This window comes from Rhinolophus ferrumequinum, chromosome 28, assembly GCF_004115265.2.
Source record: "Rhinolophus ferrumequinum isolate MPI-CBG mRhiFer1 chromosome 28, mRhiFer1_v1.p, whole genome shotgun sequence".
Taxonomy (NCBI): domain Eukaryota; kingdom Metazoa; phylum Chordata; class Mammalia; order Chiroptera; family Rhinolophidae; genus Rhinolophus; species Rhinolophus ferrumequinum.
In genome coordinates this window covers 13,904,075-13,924,702 of record NC_046311.1, presented here as the reverse complement: position 1 = coordinate 13,924,702, position 20,628 = coordinate 13,904,075, and the positions used below count along the sequence as shown (strand labels likewise).

The 20,628-nt window shown below is 43.5% G+C and overlaps 1 protein-coding gene across 4 annotated transcripts in view; it reads left to right on the top strand.

The window, feature by feature from the left end:
• Window positions 1-20,628, top strand: part of MTMR10 (myotubularin related protein 10) — a 45,149-nt gene that overhangs the window by 3,154 nt on the left and 21,367 nt on the right. For 3 of the 4 annotated variants that reach the window (XM_033100096.1, XM_033100097.1, XM_033100098.1), the window contains 4 exons: window positions 8,664-8,800; window positions 10,407-10,479; window positions 10,938-11,080; window positions 17,314-17,404. In XM_033100096.1, coding sequence (XP_032955987.1) covers window positions 8,664-8,800; window positions 10,407-10,479; window positions 10,938-11,080; window positions 17,314-17,404 — 444 coding nt within the window. Of the gene's footprint in view, window positions 1-1,855; window positions 1,982-8,663; window positions 8,801-10,406; window positions 10,480-10,937; window positions 11,081-17,313; window positions 17,405-20,628 lie in introns of those variants that run through there. The other variant, XM_033100099.1, reaches the window with a different exon arrangement.

Here is a 20,628-nt window from a genome sequence, read left to right as displayed (position 1 = left end):
AGAAACTGGCTAGTAATTAAATTTAGATTGTGGTTTATGTTAGTCGTTTTCAACTTGCCTGGCTCGTGAGGCCCCTTACGGTGGAGATTGTGCCTAATTCAGTTTTGTGGCCCTAATGCCTGGAATAGTGTACACTGAGATGTTGAGTCAATGACAGTGAAAGGACACCTCCGACCCCCTGCTTCAGTTGTTCCCATGGCCACACACACACACACACACACACACACACACACCCCAGCTCCCAGATTTAGCAGTAGGAGGAAGACTGTTATTTTATGCTGCACGCCGCTGTTCTCTCCCAGACACACTGTCTGCGATGTCTGGGCCTGGGCTGGAAATACAGTACCTAATCGAAGCAGTAGCCTTTGCCCAGGCTTTCTCGTCATCTTCCCACCATTACATGAATCTCGTCTTTTAATGGTTGTATATGTGTAAAATCACCCCAGTTTTTGAAAATAGGAAGAGTCTGAACTTCAGAGTGTGTGTGTGTGTGTGTGTGTGTGTGTGTGTTGCAGCATATACGTGTTGAGAGCGAGCACAGCAGACTCACATCTCTTTTTTGATGGCTGCTGGATCAATTCAGTGAGCATGTGTGTACATCCTGGGCGCCTGGCTCTGCTGGATGAGGAACGTGTCGGAGCAGTGGTGCGCCTGCGTGCAGCCAGGCCTGGGGCAAACGCCATGCTGCCTGGAGGCAGGTGGGAGATGGTGACCTGGATCAGGGGTTCCCAGATTCCAACCAGGCGCTGGCTGGCGTCAGCTCGGGATGAAGTCTTTACCAGTCCTTGGTCAAGTTGAGAAAACAAAGAAAAAGGCAGCTGTTTTCCATAAAGCTAAATTGATTTGCTTTAGAGGATTGTCCTTTTTTTCTGAGGTTATGTCCTTCTAACTTCTTTGGTGTAGATGGGGTCTTCTGTTAAATGATGGTAACTGGCTTTTACAAAAGATTTTAAGTTAGCAGAATAAAAGGTTGAGAACTCTGTTGGTTCCCTGAATTGTTTTTGTAGTATACCTGATTTGTGGAAACTGAATTGGAAACCACTCGCTGAAATTGTTGTCATATCATAGGTCCAAATGACACAGAGAGCATCAGTTGTTTTGTTTGCCTGGGAGTCTTTCCGCCGTCCTCTGAAAAATGCGATTGCACAGATTGCTCTTCCCCGGTTCCGTCGAGCCTTAGGTTCCAGTGTGGCCGGCAAGGAACGTGAGCCACCCAGCCTGCAGGCACGAGCACGGTTTGCCTGTGGGTGTTTTCAGATCGCTTCTGAGGGAACACATTCTCTGTGGTAGAGCTGGTCGTTCCAGAGAACCTGTCCGAAAGGGTGAGGCCACCCGTTGAGAGAGGCAGGGGCAGAACACCAAGGGAGAGGCCTGCCGGTGTTCCAGTCCTGGGATCCATTTGTCTTTAAGTCCAGCTACACGAAGCCACAGAAGGCTTTCTGCTGAGCTAGTTCTGGGCAGCTAAGATCCTTAACCAGTGTGCCACAGAGCTTATGGGTACCAGCTACCTTCCTGTGCCGGCCGAGAAGCCCTGGTGGCAGCGGTGGCACAGCTAGGCCGCGCAGAGCCGGCCTTCGGAGCCCTCCGGCCGTGCCGGTACCCGCCGCTGCCGGCCCGGCTGACTGCACGGGGGCAGTAGGTGCACATTCACGCTTTGGGACTGGACCCAGGGGATGGCATGTCAGCCTACAGGGCGTTCTCCAGGGACATGGAAGAGCTCTGTCCTCGGCTCTGCCCCTCCCACAGCAGTGGCGGGGCTTGCCTGGCTTGAGGAACAGCTTCCAAACCATGTCAGCTGCCAGCTGCCAGCAAGTGGAATGTCTTGGGAGACAGCGGACTTCCTGTCACCGGCCATGCTGAAGCAGAGGCTGCTGGGTGCCAGCCGCTTGGTCGTGAGGGTGTGAGATTTGCAGTGAGTGGGGCACGTGATCCTAAGGCTGCCGAGGGGGCAGGGGGACGACGTGGAGCGCGGTGGCTCACAGTGAGTTAATTGTTCCGCAGGCGCGGACGCGTGTTCCATGCTGCTGGACTGAGGCGTGAAAAGCCGAGAGACAGAGAGAGGGTCGGTTCAGCTCGTTGGGGAGATGCCCCCAGTGGAGGAGGGCAGAGGTAGGGGGCCCTCAGAGGCAGGTCACCTGAGCCAGCTTTGGGGGCGGGGAGGCGAGGCCCCTGCTGTGCACCATGAGTGCCTGTCTAGCCGGGGGCCCTGTGCCAGGCAGCTCAGCTCTTTATCCCTCTTCCCGTCCTCAGCGCCAGCAGCACTTTCGTTGCTGAGATTAGCTGTTCCATTGATAATGAATGCACTGATTGTCAGAGTCCTTTGTAATCAGATCAGAAAAGCATATGACCACTGAGCCATCTGGAAAATGAAAACAGCCATTGTTGGAGAGATGGCTTGTGTGTTTTTGACATATTACGTGTTTGGACCATTGATGTACTCTTCTTGTTTTCTGCCTCTCTGTAAGTCTTACTTCCTCTGTCGGATAGTGAATCCCTTCCAGGTAAAGCTGTTCTCGGGTGTGTCATGCTTTGTTTTTTAATATCTTTTGTAGATAGGCTTTAGAGATGACGTAGGCTGATTTTTGTAGTACTTTAACTCATAGATACTTGGATTTTGAAAGACTGAAGGACTTGCAACTGTGAACAGTGCAACCAGCTGCAGTATTTTAGCTATAGGTTGCACCCCACCTTTCGTACCTTCAGTTTGCAGCTGCCCGCTCCCAGGGCTGCTGCTGCAGTAGCTCAGGGCAGCGTTTTGTTACTCACCTCCTCAGTCCTAATCATCAGTCTGTCTGTACCTTGCAGCTCCTGCTCAGAAACGGTTCCTGAACCTCCATGAGTAAAAACCCTGTTTAAACAGGATCAAATCAAAATTCTTTAACCTCTGTCATTTGCTAACAGTCCACCTTGCTGCCCTCCCAACTGTTTCTCTATGCAGCACCCTTACCTGCAGGTGAGCGTTCCGTGGTTTCAGTCACCCGCAGTCACTCCTAGTCCGAAAATACTAGATAGAACATTCCAGAAATAAACAATTCATAAGTTTTAAATTGTGCGTCGTTCTGCATAGCGTGCTGAAATCTCGTGTGCTGTCTCGCCCCATTCCTGCGCGGATGTGAATCATCCCTTTGTCCAGCATGTCCACGCTGTGGACGCTCCCACCCCTTCGCTCAGTAGCCATCTCATTTATCAGGTCGGTTATCAGAGAGAGAGAGACCACATGCATGTACCTTGTGTGACACTATATTGTTCTAGTCGTTCTGTTGCTATTGTTACTCTCTTACTGTGCCTAATTTATAAATTAAACTTCATCATAGGTAGGGATGGAGGGGAAAAACATAGCATCTATAGGGTTCAGTACTAGCGCCGTTTCAGGCATCCACTGGGGTCTTGACCCATGCCCCTTGTGGATAAGAGGGGGCTGCCACTTGGATACTTGCTTCCATCTGCCCGGTTCCTTGCTTCCTCCCGGTTACCTTATTCCTAATTGAGGCCTTTCTCTTTTTTTACTGTGGCACGATCTTTTTGCCACAGAAGGTGGCAGACCCTCTTCTGTCTTCAAGATTTCCTTCTAGTCTCTTCCTGAAATCTGCACTGCACCCTTCCTCCCGCCGCCATCGTGGGTGGCCCGTGCTGGACCCGGCACTTGATCACGTGCTTTTTGTGTGCTGTGTATGACCTGCAGAGCAGACCCCGTTAGTGCATTGCAGTGACGGCATCTACGCCGTTCCAGCCACCCTAATAATTTTCAGGACACTTTAGTTCCTGAGCTTATCTACAGCTGAGGTGACAGCTGGTCCCGGTTTACCCATCACCACCCTGGTTTTAGTGCTGGAAGTTCTCGCCGTGTCGGGCGGTCTGAGACAGTCAGTCACCACATGGGTGGCCATGATTGAATTTTGGCCTAAACACATTCCATAGGTTAGTCAGTCACTCGCGGTGAGGCTTTGTCCTAAACTATTTTCCAAGCCAAAATTTATGAGAAAAATTATTTTTATTCATCAAACAGATTGACTTTCTAAATGTGCAAGGTGTTATGAAAGATAACATCACATGATTTTTTGGTTCTCGGGGCGTTAAAAACTTTCCCAGCTATACCATTTAGAGATTTATTCCTTTTAATTATATTTCCTTTATAATTTATCTTTACAGATGGAAGCGCCTTGAGAAAATAAACTTGAATGATTTCTTGATTCCTTCCCAGGTTGTCATGGAAACCCTTTGCCCCATATCTTCTAATTTAGCTAGCTAGCTCTTCTGTGGCGTGTTTTGCTTACCCCACAGTGAAGCTAAGTTCCTTCTTTCTTTGTCTCCAGTGAAGCCTCCCTGCGGCTTGCCGCCAGTGGTGTGCTGGGAAGTGCTTGGTGGGGAGTCCTCGCACCCGCGGATTGCAGGCTGTCAGCTGGCGCACTGGGTGCGGGCGCACTGGGTGCGGAGCTGGGAGAGATGAGCTCGGTCATTCCCGGGAGCCAGGGCGCTGTTAGCAGACCACTGGAGTCCAGTGTCAGCGACAATTTCAGGTTCTGCTGGAGTTTTGAAGCTTTTGTTACTGTGTTTCCTCTTCAAGGTCTCTCACTGAAAATATAGCAAGAACGGTCTCAGTGCTCTGTCTATGGAACCTCTCTAAGAAGAAGACATGGTGTGTCTTGGATCTTTCCTGTCTCGCAGCTAGCTTTCCCGCCCACGTACTGCAGTGTATGGCAGTAGCTAATGACAGTGCCTCCTTTTTTCCTTAGTTATGAGCAGAAAACTGTTCTGAGAGCTGAGTGCCGTGCTACATGATCTAAAGTTTGTAAAGACTGGGATGTGAGCAAAATTTAGTGTTACCAGATAAAGCTCAAGCCGGGTTAACTTGACACTTATTTAATTATATGCTTATAATAACGAGACCCAGTTGTAGCGTCTCCCCAGAAGTGCCCTCCTTTTCTTCCCCTCTATGCCTCCCTATGTCTCCTTCTCATTCTTTCTCTCCCAGGGGCCCATTTCCATTCTCCACTCCAAGAGAAAGCTGTGTGACCCTTTTCCGTAAAAGACCATGGCCCAGAGAAGCCCTATTTTACTTTCATTGTTGCTAATTTTGTTTTTTGTCCATTTTTCAGTAGTTTTACTTTAAATAAATTTGGATTTATAAAAGAATACAGACAGTTAACACATACTCTTCACCCAGCTTCTCCTAGTGTTAATGTCTTAACAACCTTGGTAAATTTGGCTAACTGAGAAATTAATAATGATACGTATTAACGACACTGCAAGTTTTACTCACGTTTCCCTAGTTCCTTCACTAATGGCCAGTATCTGTTCCAGGGTCCCGTACTGCATTTAGTCATCATGTCACCTAGTCTCTTCAGTCTGTGGTAATTTGTCCATCTTTACTGAGGGACTGATGAATTCTTTCATGTTGGCTCCTGTATCCTTTTGAAATGCCCCCCTCCCCCGCACCCCCACCTTTCACCCCCGTCTCTCCTCCTTCCTTTCTGCCATTCGGGAACTCCCAGAGGTTCCAGCCCTAGAACCTTGTTTCTGCAAGGAGCCCGGGTCCTTTATTGAAGAACGACACTTAACTACCACGATGTGCGTGCTGATTGCGCTTTGCTGCTGTAGTGTCACCTCTTTAGGCCTATTCACGGGACAGAGCGGGAAATGTCCATGTGCACACTAACCCATGTGTACACACATCTCTTTTTGTCTCCATCTGGATGTGTGTCGCGATAAACCTGAGTTCATACGGACATCTCAGACTCCAGCCCCCCACAGCTCATTCACAGATGGCGATTTATTTTGCCTTTTACGGTGCAGTGTGGGGAGTGGGAACGGTCAGGCTGGCTTTCCAGTTTCCCTTCTGATGAGCGCTGCAGCTCACTGGGGAGAGGGTTGTAGACACGTCCCGGGGGAGACAGTGGGTCCTTGTCACGGCCGAGTGGGCCTCCAGGACTCTCCGAGCCCCGCACCGTTGCAGGCCGAAAAGGCCTGCCCCTGACAAGACGTCCCGCGTGCTCCTTAGCCCTGTTGCACGTAGTTTTAAGTCAGGACCCTTAGATTAGCATCTCGAGCCAGCACAGAGATCGGCAAACTTTCTGTATAGTACAAGCCAGTGAAGGTTTTAGACTTTGGGGGAGGGGGGGCGGGTAAGGTCTTTGTCACCAGCACTCAGCTCCGCCTTTGTCCCGTGAAAGCAGTCATAGGTGAGTGAGTGTGGTTGTTGCAGACAAATTTTATTTACAACAGCTGGGAGCTGGATTTGGCCCCGTGGGCCGTGGTCGTCAAGCCCTGGACCCAGTCACTGCAGTCTTCTCCTTTTATCTCTGGTCCTCACTGCATTCCGGGGCCTGGCCGGTGACGTTGGTGCTGTCCGGCAGGGAGTCGGGTTGCTGTCCTGTGTGTGCGCGTCACTGATACGGTTCGCTGACGTGCTGGTGAGGCGGCGACGTCCGGCCTCGTCTCCTCCTGTCCGGCTGCACCGCTCCCCCGTCGCAGGAATCTAAAAACCTATCATGGGGTTTTCTTTCTTTTTTTTTTTTTAAAGTAACTTTTATGTGAGTATAGGTACATAAGAAAGATGTATGAATCATAGGTGTCACAACTGGATGAATTTTTGTAGCATTGTTTTGAGAGTCTTTGTTTGGATGAGTTGGCTGTTCAAAAAAATGTGGCGCAGCATGCAGTGTGTCGCTTGTGCTCTGCGGGCCAGTGGTTAGGGATAAGGAAATCAGTGTCACAGCAAAGGGTCCTCTGTCTGAACTGGAGTGATGAATTTAGTATGTTACCAAGGGACCCCCTTCAACTGGTAGCTCAGATTTCCTGGTGGGGAGAGAGGGCTGAGGATTCGGTAGCCCGCATTCTGTTAGGGCAGCTGTTAAGCATAATGTGTAAGGGACTGGAGACGTTTTCACTTTTACGTATTTGAATTATTCCATGAGTTTCAATGTACATTTTTGTCATTTTTAGTTTTTTTCTCAGAATGCTGTTAAGACTTGTACTTTGAATCTTTTATTCAATCTTGGTGCTTTGCTGTATCTCAATACAGTACATTTAATTTTATGTAAGTATAGAGAAACAAGTTTTGGGTTTGAAATCAGAGTACTTGGTTTTAAGTTCCAAATTTACTTCTTACTGTTTAAAAAATCTTAGGAAAGTGATACAGCCCGTTTCGGGTCCAAGCCTCTTATCTGCCTTTCTTACCATACGGGTTGTTGAAAGAATCAGAGGAACAGTGCTGAGAAAGGCCCACTGGTGGACTGCACAGTTCTGTGTGTTTTTCTTACATCACGTGCATTTGCCCACACAGCTCTTCTCTTCTGACCCCCTGCCTGCTTGGCTGTGTTACATTACTGGTTTCTGTTCTGCCTGGAACAGCTTCTGTTCAGTTGGTGGTGGTTGTCTGGTGAGCCAGGAGTAATGAAGTGATTTCATTCGTTCACGTGTTCAACACCCACTTAGCAGGCACCTCCAGGTGGATCCGTACCCTACCAGTGACCCTGGTTGCTTAAAAATGTCTCGGGTCTAGTTGAGACTTTGAAATTAAGGATTAATGATGATGAAGCTTTAAATAAATTATAGAAATTGTTCTTTTCAAAGCACATTGTAACTTTTGGTTTCTTGCATCTATTCTTTAATCTTTCCTTCTAACTCTAAAGCTGTATTTTAACGTTTTATCACCAAGTTATAGTTTGAGTGCAGAGGGAAACTCAGTTTGGCTTTATGGAATATGTGTGTGTGTATGTGTATTTTTTTTTAAAGATTTTATTGGGGAACAGTGTATACTTCCAGGCCTTTTTCCAAGTTGTCCTTTCAGTTGTAGTTGTGGAGGGCGCAGTTCAGCTCCAGTTCCAGTTGCCATTTTTCGTTGCAGGGGGTGCAGCCCACCATCCTTTGAGGGAATCGAACCGGCAACCTTGTGGTTGAGAGCCCATTGGCCCATGTGGGAATCGAACCGGCAGCCTTCAGTGTTAGGAGCACGGAGCTCCAACCATCTGAGCCACCAGGCCGGCCTATGGAATATATTTAAAATAAATAGGATGCATTATTAATTTTGAGCTTAAAGCTGAACTCTTTCTTGGGCAGCCGATTGGCTCAGTGGCTAGAGTGTGGTGCTTATAACACCAGGGTCGCCAGTTTGATTCCCACATGGGCCAGTGAGCTGCGCCCTCCACAACTCGATTGAAAACGACTTGACATAGAGCTGATGGGTCCTAGAAAAAACACACTGTTCCCCAATATTCCCCACTAAAAAATAATTAAAAAAAAAGCTGAACTCTTTCTCATCCCTTACAAAAAGAGTCAAAGACAGTGGTTTGGGAGATCTAGTCTTATGTTAATAAAATACAAATATCCTATCAAATAATACTCCGAAGGAGAGGGCGTAGTTTCCTTCTTCTCCAGAAAGCCTTTTACTAGAGAGAGGCGGTGCAGCATAGTGGAGAGTGCAGACTTTCCACTTGAACCGTCTCAGACCACCGAGCTCTTTGTGCCTCATTTCCGTGTGTTAAAAGTGGGGCGCCCGTTGTCACTGTAACTTCTGTGGGAATGAAAATGCCCATGGTTCTGGTGGGCGTCAGTGTTCCTTCTCACTGTCGTCACGCAACAGCCCTTCTAGGCCACACACTGACTGTCGACATTTTATAGTGTCGTAGTAGCTCACACAAGGCTCTTTTTCTTTTTTTTGAAAGGAGAAATCGTCGTAAATGAAGTGAATTTTGTGAGAAAATGCATTGCAGCAGACACAAGTCAGTACGATTTGTGGGGAAAGCTGATCTGCAGTAACTTCAAGATTTCCTTCCTTACGGACGACCCAATGCCGTTGCAGGTGCGTCTTCTTTGTATACCTTGTAATTGTGGCAAGGCTTCTGACTCGAAGCGGTGCACATTGTTATACGAAAGCACAGGCCTGGAAAATTATAATGAAATTATGAGTAAATGATTAATACAATGTTTGGAATATATTACAATTCAAACCAAAGTTTAAGGAGAATGTTGAGGCTTGAAGAGTAGACTTAGTGAGATGGTTTTAAGTCACCTTTCTTTGTTCATCCTCCTCAGTCATTGCTTATGACTTTTCAGTGAGAGAATTGTTATTTCTCTTTTTCCAAATCTTTTAATCTGCCTATGAAAACGAAGATACCCATTTTTATTAGTCATAAAAAGGAAAATGTAATTATTTAGCAAATCTTATAAATTGTGCATTTTTTGCAGATTTCATAGTATTTTTAACTAATTAGTTCTTTTCCTAAAAAGTCAAATTCTAATTTCAAATTTCTGCTATAGTTAGAGTGGAAAAGAATGTTGATAAAGGTTTTCTTTAGTGACTCTTACTATTTTATATTCTTACCGGGGGGAAAAGTTTCTTACAATTTTTTTTTTTTTTAAACTTCAGGCATTTATTTAATTGACTTAAAAATTCTGTGGCTTTTTCTCAGCTCTTATTTTCTATTTTGATTCGTAAAGTGTTAAACACTTCACTCCCTAGACCTTTACTTATAATAGTAATTGTCCTCTCATTAAATATTTGAATGTTAACTGTAAACTTTTGACTGAAATGTCTAACTATGGATAAGTATATTTCGTATAGCCTTCATTACTTTACAAAAATACTGACTGTGTGTTTGTTGCAGTCTGCTGTAGGTATATTGAGACAAAATTTAAGGCATTTGTAGATACTTAGTTTGTGGACACACTAGTTTATTTGGCTGTAGACGACAGTTTTCCCCTTTATTTTTAGCTTCATTTTGATAATGAGCCTCAGATTTCACTGTAAATAAGACACATATCCTTAGAATAGCCTAAATCTGGTACTACTAAATGGAAAAATAAACCATTGTCCTACTGACAGCAAGTTAGTAGTGTCAGCCCTGTTCTCAGTTTGAAAATGTGTCTAAAGTGTTTGTTACCAGGTGAAGAAGGTGAGCTGTAGTTTGCCTAAGGATTGTTATTTCTAGTAGACTTTCTGCTCTAAAAAGAGTTATTTTCTATTCTAAAATCTCTGTTGTGAAAATCAAGCCCATTAAATGGTTTCCCCATTAAAATCTGATAACCTAGGAATCCCTTTTTCTTTATTATTTCAGTGACAGTTTAACCAGAACTAGACATGCAAACGTTTGCCTATAAAGTGATTGACACTATTACATATCTTGGATATTATCATGATATTGTAATACGTAATTTAATCTAGTTTCATTTTCTAATATGTGGGGGGAAAGGTAGAGAGAAGGTGAACTACTTCTTTCTTTCTCCCCTTGCATTACTACTGAAATACGTTCCTAGATGCCACAGCTTTAGAATTGTCATAGCTACATAGGTAAAAGCTTTTTGTTCATTTTAGAGATAGTCACAATTTGTCATCACACCTAAAAGTAATGTTACCATTGCAAGGTTATTGGGAAACGAATTAACGTGAACATACTTTTATATTTCAGAAATTCCATTACAGAAACCTTCTCCTTGGTGAACACGATGTCCCTTTGACGTGTATTGAGCAAATCGTCACAAGTATGTGTTATTCTTTACTCGGTCCATAAAAATTAACTGTACTCTGGAAGAATTGCTTGAAGATACTCAAATACTACTTGAGTTGGAGTTTATTTCTGTAGGTTTTTTTCCAGGAACATAATGAAAGAGAGGGATCAAGAAATTATTTTAAAATGGAAATACAGAGTGTATAACTTTTATATTTTCTAGTATTCATCCTCTTTTCAATTAAAATGTTAATCATGAAATGTATCTAATGGTAGTGGTTGTATACAAAGAATCATTTAAAATATCTTCAGAAGCGAAGTTAGAACCACAAGTTCTAGGGGAATCACAGACAATGCGCGCTCCGGAGAAGCAGTGCTCGAGGGGTGGGTGGCCTTCCACTATTACTAGTCAGAATTGGTTAAAGTACTAGTGAGCGAGTGACAAGAATGTTTACACGTTTTCATTTTTTCTTTATTTTTTTTCGTTTTTAGTAAATGACCACAAGAGGAAGCAGAAAGTCCTAGGCCCCAACCAGAAACTGAAATTTAATCCAACCGAGTTAATTATTTACTGTAAAGATTTCAGAATTGTCAGATTTCGCTTTGATGAATCAGGTCCTGAAAGTGCCAAAAAGGTAATCCTTTTTTTGTTGTTAAATTTTATCAGGTTCTATGTTTGGCATTGTACTTACCAATTTCAGTTCTGTATGGAAGTTCTCTTTGCTTAATTGCTCAGATTTTTTTTTTTTTTTTTTTTTTAGGGAAAGTTATCAGATACCTCCTTAATTAAGTCAAGTCAAAGCCAAGGGTGTTACTAGAACTCTTTCCTTGGCCTCGCATATGGCTGCTTTAAAATACTCTATTTAATTTTTTTATCAGCTCTTAAAATATGAAAATCTATCATGTGGAGATTAGTATATCTTTTACATTAAGACCATCACCACCTGATTTCTTTCTTGGTTAAAAGATTGAAAAAATGGGGATACATTGAAATTCAGGTTTGTTAAGACTTTTAACTCAGTACCTCAGAACTTTATCAACAAACTAAAAGTTAGCCTTAGGTTACAAAGGGTTAAGCAAATATAAAGTTATGGGCGGGGCATCATAATAATTAGTGCTTTAAACAAATCTGAACGAATTAATCTAAGTGATGTTCTACAGGGGCAGCTAAAAGCTAGGGGCTTTTCAATTGGTTGTTTTTCCCCACTCCCCACCAATGTTTATTGCCTGTTGGTGGAGTAAGATTCAAGGGCAGAAATCCCCACACTGATGCCACGTTCTGGCTGCAGCAGAGTGAAGCTGGTGGACCGCGTGTCCCCGGGTCCAGTCCACGGTGCCGTCGATGCAGAGAATAAGAACGGAGTTGCTAGAAGCCTGCTTCCATATACTGAGAATAAAGGAACAGTGTCTCTGTGAAACAGGAAGTTGTTTTCTCAAAAATGAGGCAGTCTTTTTACCACCAAAAACTGGGTGCATTTGTTTTCCATGATCAGAACACTTACAGCAGTAAATTTTCTGTTATCAAAATGAGGCCATCAAAACGACCATAAGGCAGCTGCCTGCATCCTTTGGTGAGGAGGTGGTAGATTTATTTTTAGAACTAGAAGCAACAGTCACTTCATGGCAAGGCGGGAGCATGAGATGAATACCTGCAAATGCATCCAGCAGAGTGATGTGGAATCTGTGGCCACAGGTTTTCAAGTGGAGTCTATAACCGCCTTTCAGCACGCTACACTGCTGAAAATTTACGTAACTTTGAAGGCCCCCTTAAGCTGTTCAATTCTGCAGTTTGTGATTTGGGCAGTTTACTAATTTGACATGCCTGTTCTTCTATAGAAAGACTTTAGAACTAACTAGGTAGTAGGCTGTATATAAAATATTTCAGCAAAGTGACTTGCTTGAACTTGAATAACACTTGTAATTTAATCAATCAAAGCATCAAGAATCTGTTCATGAAAACCCTTCTTCAGAATAGGGATACCATAGAACTTACGAGATTGAGTTAGGACAGGATATTTTTTGAAGTAAGGACTTGATACATTGGCCCAATAGTCTTTCAGAAAGTTTACGTTTCTCCCACCCCCTACTGTATTTTTCAGATGACACTATTTCAATAATTGAAAATCATAATTATTTGGCTTGGTTCTTGAGCCATCTGGGTGATTTGTTGGTCATTTTTGATGTCTGAGGCAGTGTGCTAAATTTAGTTAAGAAAATAAAGCACGAACAAATGAAAATTAAATAACAATACAAAGTATAATAGCAGCAGAAAGATATTTCCACATAAATGGTTAGTTGCCAGATGAATGAAACTGCCAGGAAGTGCTCTGGAAATCCGCTGTCCCTTGTCTGTGTGTTGGTAAGTGACGAAGGGGGTCTCGTTGAACTGTCTGCACAGAATGGCCAAGTCCAAGTCTTTTTTTCCCAAGACCAAGTTTCTGGCAAAAATTCTTTCCCCACTGCCTTAAAATACAAAAAGAATGTTACCGCAAAGCTAAAAGAGATACTCTTTTTGGCTTTTGTACAGTCATAAAGTGGGAAGTGCAGGAAGAAACATATAGGCAATAAGAATATAAATAGAAAATATTTCCCCTGATTTACATGTTTTCAAACACAGAGGGTTACATCATGTGTGGCTGCCAAAGCTCAGTGCTGCTTTCATAAGTTAAAAGCAAATATTGTAGCATACTCTTTTATTTCATGGGAAAGTTTTCATCTAAAATTAGTTAACAGTTGGGACGCTACAGCTTCATTTTACCTCCTGGAAACTTTGAACGCTCAATTTTCTCTGGAAATGCTTTGATTTTATAAGTTGTTTTAAAGTGACTAGCAGTATGTTCAGAGTTTTAACCAGTGATTAATTTTGAAATACTGAAAGCATTTATATTTCTGTTTGAAATAGGAAATCTTAAAATGCTAAATTGGTTCATATTTTCTTAAATATTGCTCTAAAGCCTTCTGGTAGTCCAGCTGCTGTAGCCTAAATGGTGTTATGACAAAGTTAGATGACTTTGTGCTACTGCGTCATCCTCATTGTTTTGGGGCTGTAAATAAAGGTATTTGGGAACGGTCTGAAAAGGAGTTTGATGATGCAGAATTGGCCCTCTAGCCTCAGAGCGGCTTTGAGCCATCATTCCCTTTTGAAGAACCTTTGCTCGAATCAGAGGGTTAAAAAATATATATTGTTTTTAATTTATCACTTGTAAACTATCTATATCTATATATGTCTATGTATATCTAGATATACATACATCTAGATACAAAGATGGTAAGAGAAATATATCCCCTTCGTCTCCGTTTTATTCTCAAATGAATTGGTTGTGAACCACTTGCTCAGGCATACTTTCTAGAAGTGAAAATTCAACTCATCTATTGAAAGAACAGTTGACCTTCTCTGAACTGTCATTTTTGCCTTACATCTGAGACTTAGTCCTTGGTGGCTTGTAGACCCCAGAAATGTAGGAGAGGAGCTTTGTTTGCCAGTGTGCTGGATAGAAGTTCATGAGGTTGGAGGTCCCTGGTGCTGCACCCCCAGCTGGTCTTAGAGGAAAGCTACCACCTCTAGGTCATTCTGGCTTCTGTCCAGACAAGAATATCAGCCTTGCTTCCCAAGTCCCTTCAAAAGTAGTTGAGTCTTTTTTCTTGCAGTAAAATATTTACCATAATTTAATGTCTTTAATATCAAGATTTTCTTTATTTCCTATGATAGCCAGGGCAAATGAACTATTTCAGAGGCAGTTTTTAAAGATGCAGAGTTTTTCTTTAAAAATTGAATGCTCAGGGAGTACATTACAAAATCAGAATAATTTTACATGAAAACGAGACCTACTTTTTTAAGCCTTTCAAACTTAATGATAGAATTGAGGAATGTGGACGGAGGCTTTTTAAATAGTGTGTATGAAAAAGCTCAAGGGAGAGGACTCCTGGCTTGCTTTCTCTTCCCGGAATGTGCTAGAATGACAACAGGAGTGTCCCCCAGCACAGTTAGCACAGTTGTGTGTGCCTTTGCCTGGGTTCCTAAAGGTACCCTCACTCAGGTTACACACGCGTGTAATTCCACTGCTGAACAGCTGGAGTTCACGTTGTGCCCCCCCCACCGCACTCCCCGCAGATCGCCCATCGTGCAGGTGATTAGACGGAGTTTCAGTGTCGCAGTATTTTCAGTCTCCGTTAAATGCAGATGCTATTATATGTAGTCAGTTATTTCACAACCTTTATAAATGTGATGTTGTGCTGTTTTGAAGGGCTTTTTAGAAATGGGCCGTGTTGGGTTTTGCCGAGCCGACAGGCTCGTTTTTGCTTTGTGGCCATAAAAAGCATACTCTCATCAATGATACGTGACTTTCTTTCGTGTAAACAAGGCCTACGGCTGCTTTCTAAGAGTCTCAGAGAAAGTGATATTCTAGTAGTATAGGCTTAGAGTGTTTTCCTTATTATATTAGTAACTAATTTCGTCAATTAAGCACAAAGCAGAAAGCTACTGAAAGCTACCGAAGAGATGGCAAGAATGCAGGGGTCTTCGCATCTTTCCTGGGGTCTGCAGAGATCTTTCCTGGGGTCCTTCTCCAAATACTAACCGCCTCCCTCCTCCCTGACTGTCACACTTCAGTTCCTTCTGCTGGAGTGTCCTCCTCCTTCAGCACTTGGGATTATCTAACTTCCTGTAGTTTTTCCTGTTTATCTTGTGCACTGTCTTCCCCACTTGAATGTAAGCTTCATGAGGACAGGGGTTTGTTTCTGCTTGGCTCGTTGCAGCATCCCCGGGGCTTAGGACGCAGTGGAGGCTCTGTAAATACCCACGGGTGACTGAGAGATGGGGTCTACCCTGGAGGAATTGAACGTGAAGGTGGAGGCCCTACTTTTTATCCACACTCACAACTGTCACGTGAATACCTTGCCCGTACAGCTGCATAAGCACAGTTAGCTAAAGAAACCGTTTCTAGTGAAACTGTTGTCGTTCTGAGAGAACAGAAGGGTTTCGCAGTTAGCGCTGTGACTTTGCCTGGGTCTGCGAAGGCCTGTGGACAGAGATGAGTTGCAGAGAAAGTCTGTGTGACCGAGCGGTGTGACGGAGGTGGTGGCTGGGCCTGAGGCAGACGGCACGTGTGCAGGCAGGTGTTTCTCTGACGAGAGACCACTGAGGGGCTGTTGGGAAGGCAAGGGACATCTGGTGGAGGAGAGCCAGTTTTGTGAAGAATCAGGAGTACGCAGATTTAAGGTATTATGCAGGGCCCTGGAAACTGCAGCAGCTTACCCAGAGAGCAGAGCTGTTGGTCAGAAGTTCACCTGTAGAACGTTCTTAAGGGCTGTGGATTGTTTTAGAAGGTTCACAGAGGTGCCATAGGTGAGTGTGGCTTAGGACGTGGCTACGGTGGTGCAGAGAAATGGGGCCAAAATGAAACATCCTCGTGAGAAAAGTGTAGCAGGGCTTGTAGAGTAAACATGTGCCCGGAGGGACAGGAAGTGGTGGGGACTGGTTCAGGGTGTGGGTGTCAGTATTTTGCTGCAAGAAGAAGGAAGACTGTGGCAAGATTAGGGACGGGTGGAGATGACGACCTCCTAAGTTTCGTCAGCGGGACTCTCGTAGGAGGCTCTCCTGTAGGCTGAGAAAATCCAAGTATTATGTAAGTTTCAAGAAGCTTCTTGTTTTCAGTCAGAACTAAAGCTAATGATAAACTCTGTCTTCTTAGTTGTATGTTTTATTTTAGTAAGGTGGAACATTTATGCTATAGAAAACATAAATCTATTTTAACCAGGAGGCTGACACATCTTACTGGTTAATGGATTTGCATCAGCCTACCCCGAACAGCACTAACTAGACATGGACTAACAACTAAACTTTTCTTGCTTGCTCTTTGTCCAAAGTACTTCAAGCTGGCTTTTTACTTTCCTTCTAAATGATACTTAATCTTTTGAAGAAGGATCTTCTGTTCTCTCCTTGTTTGTGTCTTTGATTTCTTCTTTCATCTGGCTCGTGTTAGAGTGCTCTCTCCCACCGACTGGTCCAGGTCTTCCAAAGCGAAGAGCTTACGAAGCGTAGAGCTTCATTGTCCACAGCAGTTGAGGGTAATCACCGTATTTTCATGTATGGAGCTCATCCAGAGTGCAGGCATACATTCTGATGGGTCGTTCCTGCCACAGCCATAGGTATTTTCATTTTACAGATGCACAAACAGAGACTCAGGGAAATGGCTTAACCTCACACAGGTTACATGGCAGGCAGTTGGTAGAGAGCGAGGAGTCAGCCCTGACCCACACTTTTTCCACCACAGGCATAGCGTCCAACCATTTTAGGTAGAACAGTTTTTTTGTTTCTGTTTTTTTATGTACCTCTTTGAGCCACCCATGTATTTTGGGGTTTCTTGCTAATTCTTATTTTTTGTGATTATAGATTTTCTATTAAGTTTAGATTTTTTAATCTAGGAGGTACGAATGTTAAAATTTCATGCCTTACATTGAGTCTTCCAAATTGCTGGTCTTAAATTATTATAGTCCACCAACGATGAAGCTTTTTTTTTCTTTTTTTTTTGGAGTGATGTGTCACTACAGCCTTTTGGGAGAATTCTTCTTTAGTTTTCAAGTTTCATTTATTTGAACAAAATGGCTTTCCTGTTAAAATTCCACTCAGCAAACACTTCCTGAATACTTACCATGTACTCACTAAAGATGAAATAGTGTCTTGGGGCCACCACAGTGAGCTCAATTCCGTGGCCTTAGGAGCTCTTCCACATTGGAGATCAGCAGAAAACATGTAAATAAGTATCGATAATCACTGCCCTTCGCCGACGCCCCCATAACAAGGCCTTATTGTACATTTCATTTAACTAAGTGTGTTAAAATCAAATTCTAAATGTAGAATTTTTCCTAGGTATGCCTTGCAATAGCTCATTATTCCCAGCCAACAGACCTCCAGCTACTCTTTGCATTTGAATATGTTGGGAAAAAATACCACAATTCAGGTAAATATGAAAATATTAAATATTGTGACTAACTTTACATTGTGTAAATTTGATTCGTGTTTATCAAGCCTCCAGCGACCTGAGCTTCAGTGATTATTGAATTTTCAGCTTCGGGGCTGTTAGAGAAGTGAGCACTGTATACGAAAAGAGACAGTATTTGTCAGATTGTTTCTGAAAAAGTGACCAGGAAGAACCTGCAAGCAGCTGTAAACATAGGAGTCATGTCAGTATTTTACCTGCAGTCATTGGCTTGTATTTTATGATAGAGAAAGATACATCCCCCCCTTTTAATTGGTAGCTTGAGTTAATCTTTTAAGAAAACTGGCAATTAAAACATTTGAAATGCATGATCTTTTCTGGCAAGGTATGATTTCAGGCAAAAGCTGAAGTCGTTCAGCTTTTTACTGGACTTCATTTAGGTAGTCAGAACATTGACTTTATATTTCTCAATAAGATGGATGAAAGGAAGAGATGAGCATTTGTCCAAAGGACAAGTATATTCTGAGTAGTTTTTATAAATGTGACATAATTCTGTCCACATACCTGTCAGTGATGACATCACCAAAGAAAATTCCAGGTGGTCACGTAATTCTGTACATTCTTTTTATATACTAATGTAATTTTAATCAAATACTTTTTTAGTCTCATAAAAAAGATGGAAAACAAAGAGGTCATCTGTCGTATTCGCCCCTTGTGGGTTAGTGACCGCACATCACGTCGCTTACTGAGTCACGTGTTCTCCCACTCTTTAAGGAAGAAACATAAATCAGTTATATATTTATAATGAAATAATCCATTCACGCCGGAATGGTCTGGGTGGGGATCTTATAAAATTACTAATTGGGCTAGTCTGTTTCATTTTGTTACCTCAAACCATATGGTAATAATTTAAAGAATCTGTATAATAAAAGTATATTCCAGTATCACTATATTATAAATACACTAAAATGTAGGAGTAGTACATAGTATATACATAGTATATACATAAAGCACGTCTTCGCTGCTTTAAAAGATACTTGTAAACCATAGATGATATGTGAACGCCATGCTTGACAGAACCAGGGCTTTTTTCTTACGGCACTGTCGTTATAGAAATTGGATGACAAAGTATTTGTAACTTAATTTTCAAGATACAACTAATTACAACCTAGACTTGAGCAATGCATTTAATTTTGAAGTTTATTTCTTAACATAAAGACAGTTCCCTTCCTGTCTGAAAGTCAGTGTTGTGGGTCCTGCACTCGTAGAGAGGCGAACGTGCCTTTGGCTCACCATCAAGCTTAGCCCCTGCTTGGCAGGGCTGGCCGCAGTGAGATGCTTGTCCGAATGGCAAGAGGAGCTGAAATAAAGTTTCACACGATACAGGAGCTGTAGCAGAGTCTGTGATTCCTGCTTCATTTGTTTATGATGCAGACCAAGTCTTGATGCTGCTTTTCTCTGATAGAAAGGGTTCAGTCCAGGCTGCAGACCCGTGACTGCTGCAGTAATGCAAAGACTTGAGCTCAGTAAAAACAAGTAAATTTCATTATGCTTTGGGGGCGGGATGCCCCCCTCAGTCACTTTTCACAGTTTTCTTCATTCCTGGTGGGCATCTTTGGGTTAATAATGATTTCAATAGTTTATTCAACCCCTAGCTCTTCTTATGTGTGTCAGTTGGTTCTCTATATCTTGTTGGTAAAATTGGTAGTTAATACTTAAAATACTTAAAATATTTAGGAACGCTTGTTGTGTCACGTCCTTCAGCGTCCTCCTCCTTTGACAGGTGCTTCATAAACATACACTCGGCTGCAGTTTTGTTAAGGTCCTCATAGCGTAACAACCTTTAATAGCTTTCCATGCTGTTGCAGAAGCACAAACTGCATCTTTAAGGTCAAAAGAAGCCTGAGATGCCCACACACTGCAGTCAGAACTCTGTAATTTGTGAGTGAAAGATGCCCAATAATCCACTCTTGAACTTCTGGGTAACACCTTGATTCACTGGCTGGATTAAAGAAGTGCTTTTTGCAGGCAGGTAGGTGACAAAGCTGTTGCCACAAGTAAGACCTGAGGTTAGAGGATGTCCCCTACAGTTACCTAAGAAAAGATTTCTTTAGGTGGCCCTAGGCATTCTGAGGGCTTCTTTCCTGTTCGGCCTCACTCACTCAAGTGAAAAACCATCTGTGCCAAGCTCAGCAGTCATGCAGGTACTTCAGTGCGGGTCCTGGAATACGGAGACAGGCCCAGCACCCACCTCTCCTCCCCACCCCTCCCCTCCCCTCCCAGGAGGCCCTGGCACAAACAGGAACAATGGTTCCATTTGTTCTCTTGGAACTTGAAAGAAACCACAGGGACTCTGTTTTCATCATCAGGTTATTATTGGGCAAATAATGTCCACAAAGTACAGACTTGTCTTTGTTATAAAATCGATAAGATGTCAGATTATGCTTCTGGAACCAGAGAATTGAAAACCTCACGAAGTTCCCTGCAGCCTCAGTGTTAGCAGCTCTGTGCCATGGCAGACATTGTGCTTGTGACTTCTGTGATGGAATCTGAAGTGCTAAGGCAGACACAGCAGAAAACGTACGTTTCTAGTGACGTTTATCTCATTCTGTAATGTTATCCCTTTTATTAATGTTGCCTTGGTACTAGCTTTCCCTTTCACTGCTAATTTGGAAACACTTACAGAGCACAGACCGTTTGAAACCGGGTAGGAATTTTTAAAGTTGGTTGCTTGTCAGCTCTTTCAGGAGTCTCAGGGTAGCTGTACACGCCGAGTGGATCCTCCTGTCTCGGGGGTGCTGTGGTACCTCCCCAGCCCGTGCATCTCAGAGTCCCCGGGAGCTCTCAGGAGCACGCCCTGCGGCCTGCAGCCCAGGCCCACGGTCCAGGCCCCCGTTGGGGCCACTTGGTCGACTCCCCTCTGTCGAACTTCAGGGTCACAGCCCCAGTTTGAGCTCCTTCGCTCTTCTTTACAACGTCTGATTCCTGCAGTGTCATCACAGGGACAGGCTTTCTTCTGAGATGTTGACCACTTTTGTTGTCTTTGCTGTTGCATGAGGCCTTTCTAAATACGGACAGGCCGCTCGAAGATAATTGCAGCCCAGCCCAGGATTAGCTTCCGAGCCGTGTCACAGAAGGTGGCCTGGTCGGGAGCACTCAGGTTTCACGTTTAGCTCGTGTAGGAACTGTGTCCTAAAACGGCAGAGCTAAGTGTCAGGGGACCCGGATCTCCTGAAGGTGAGCAG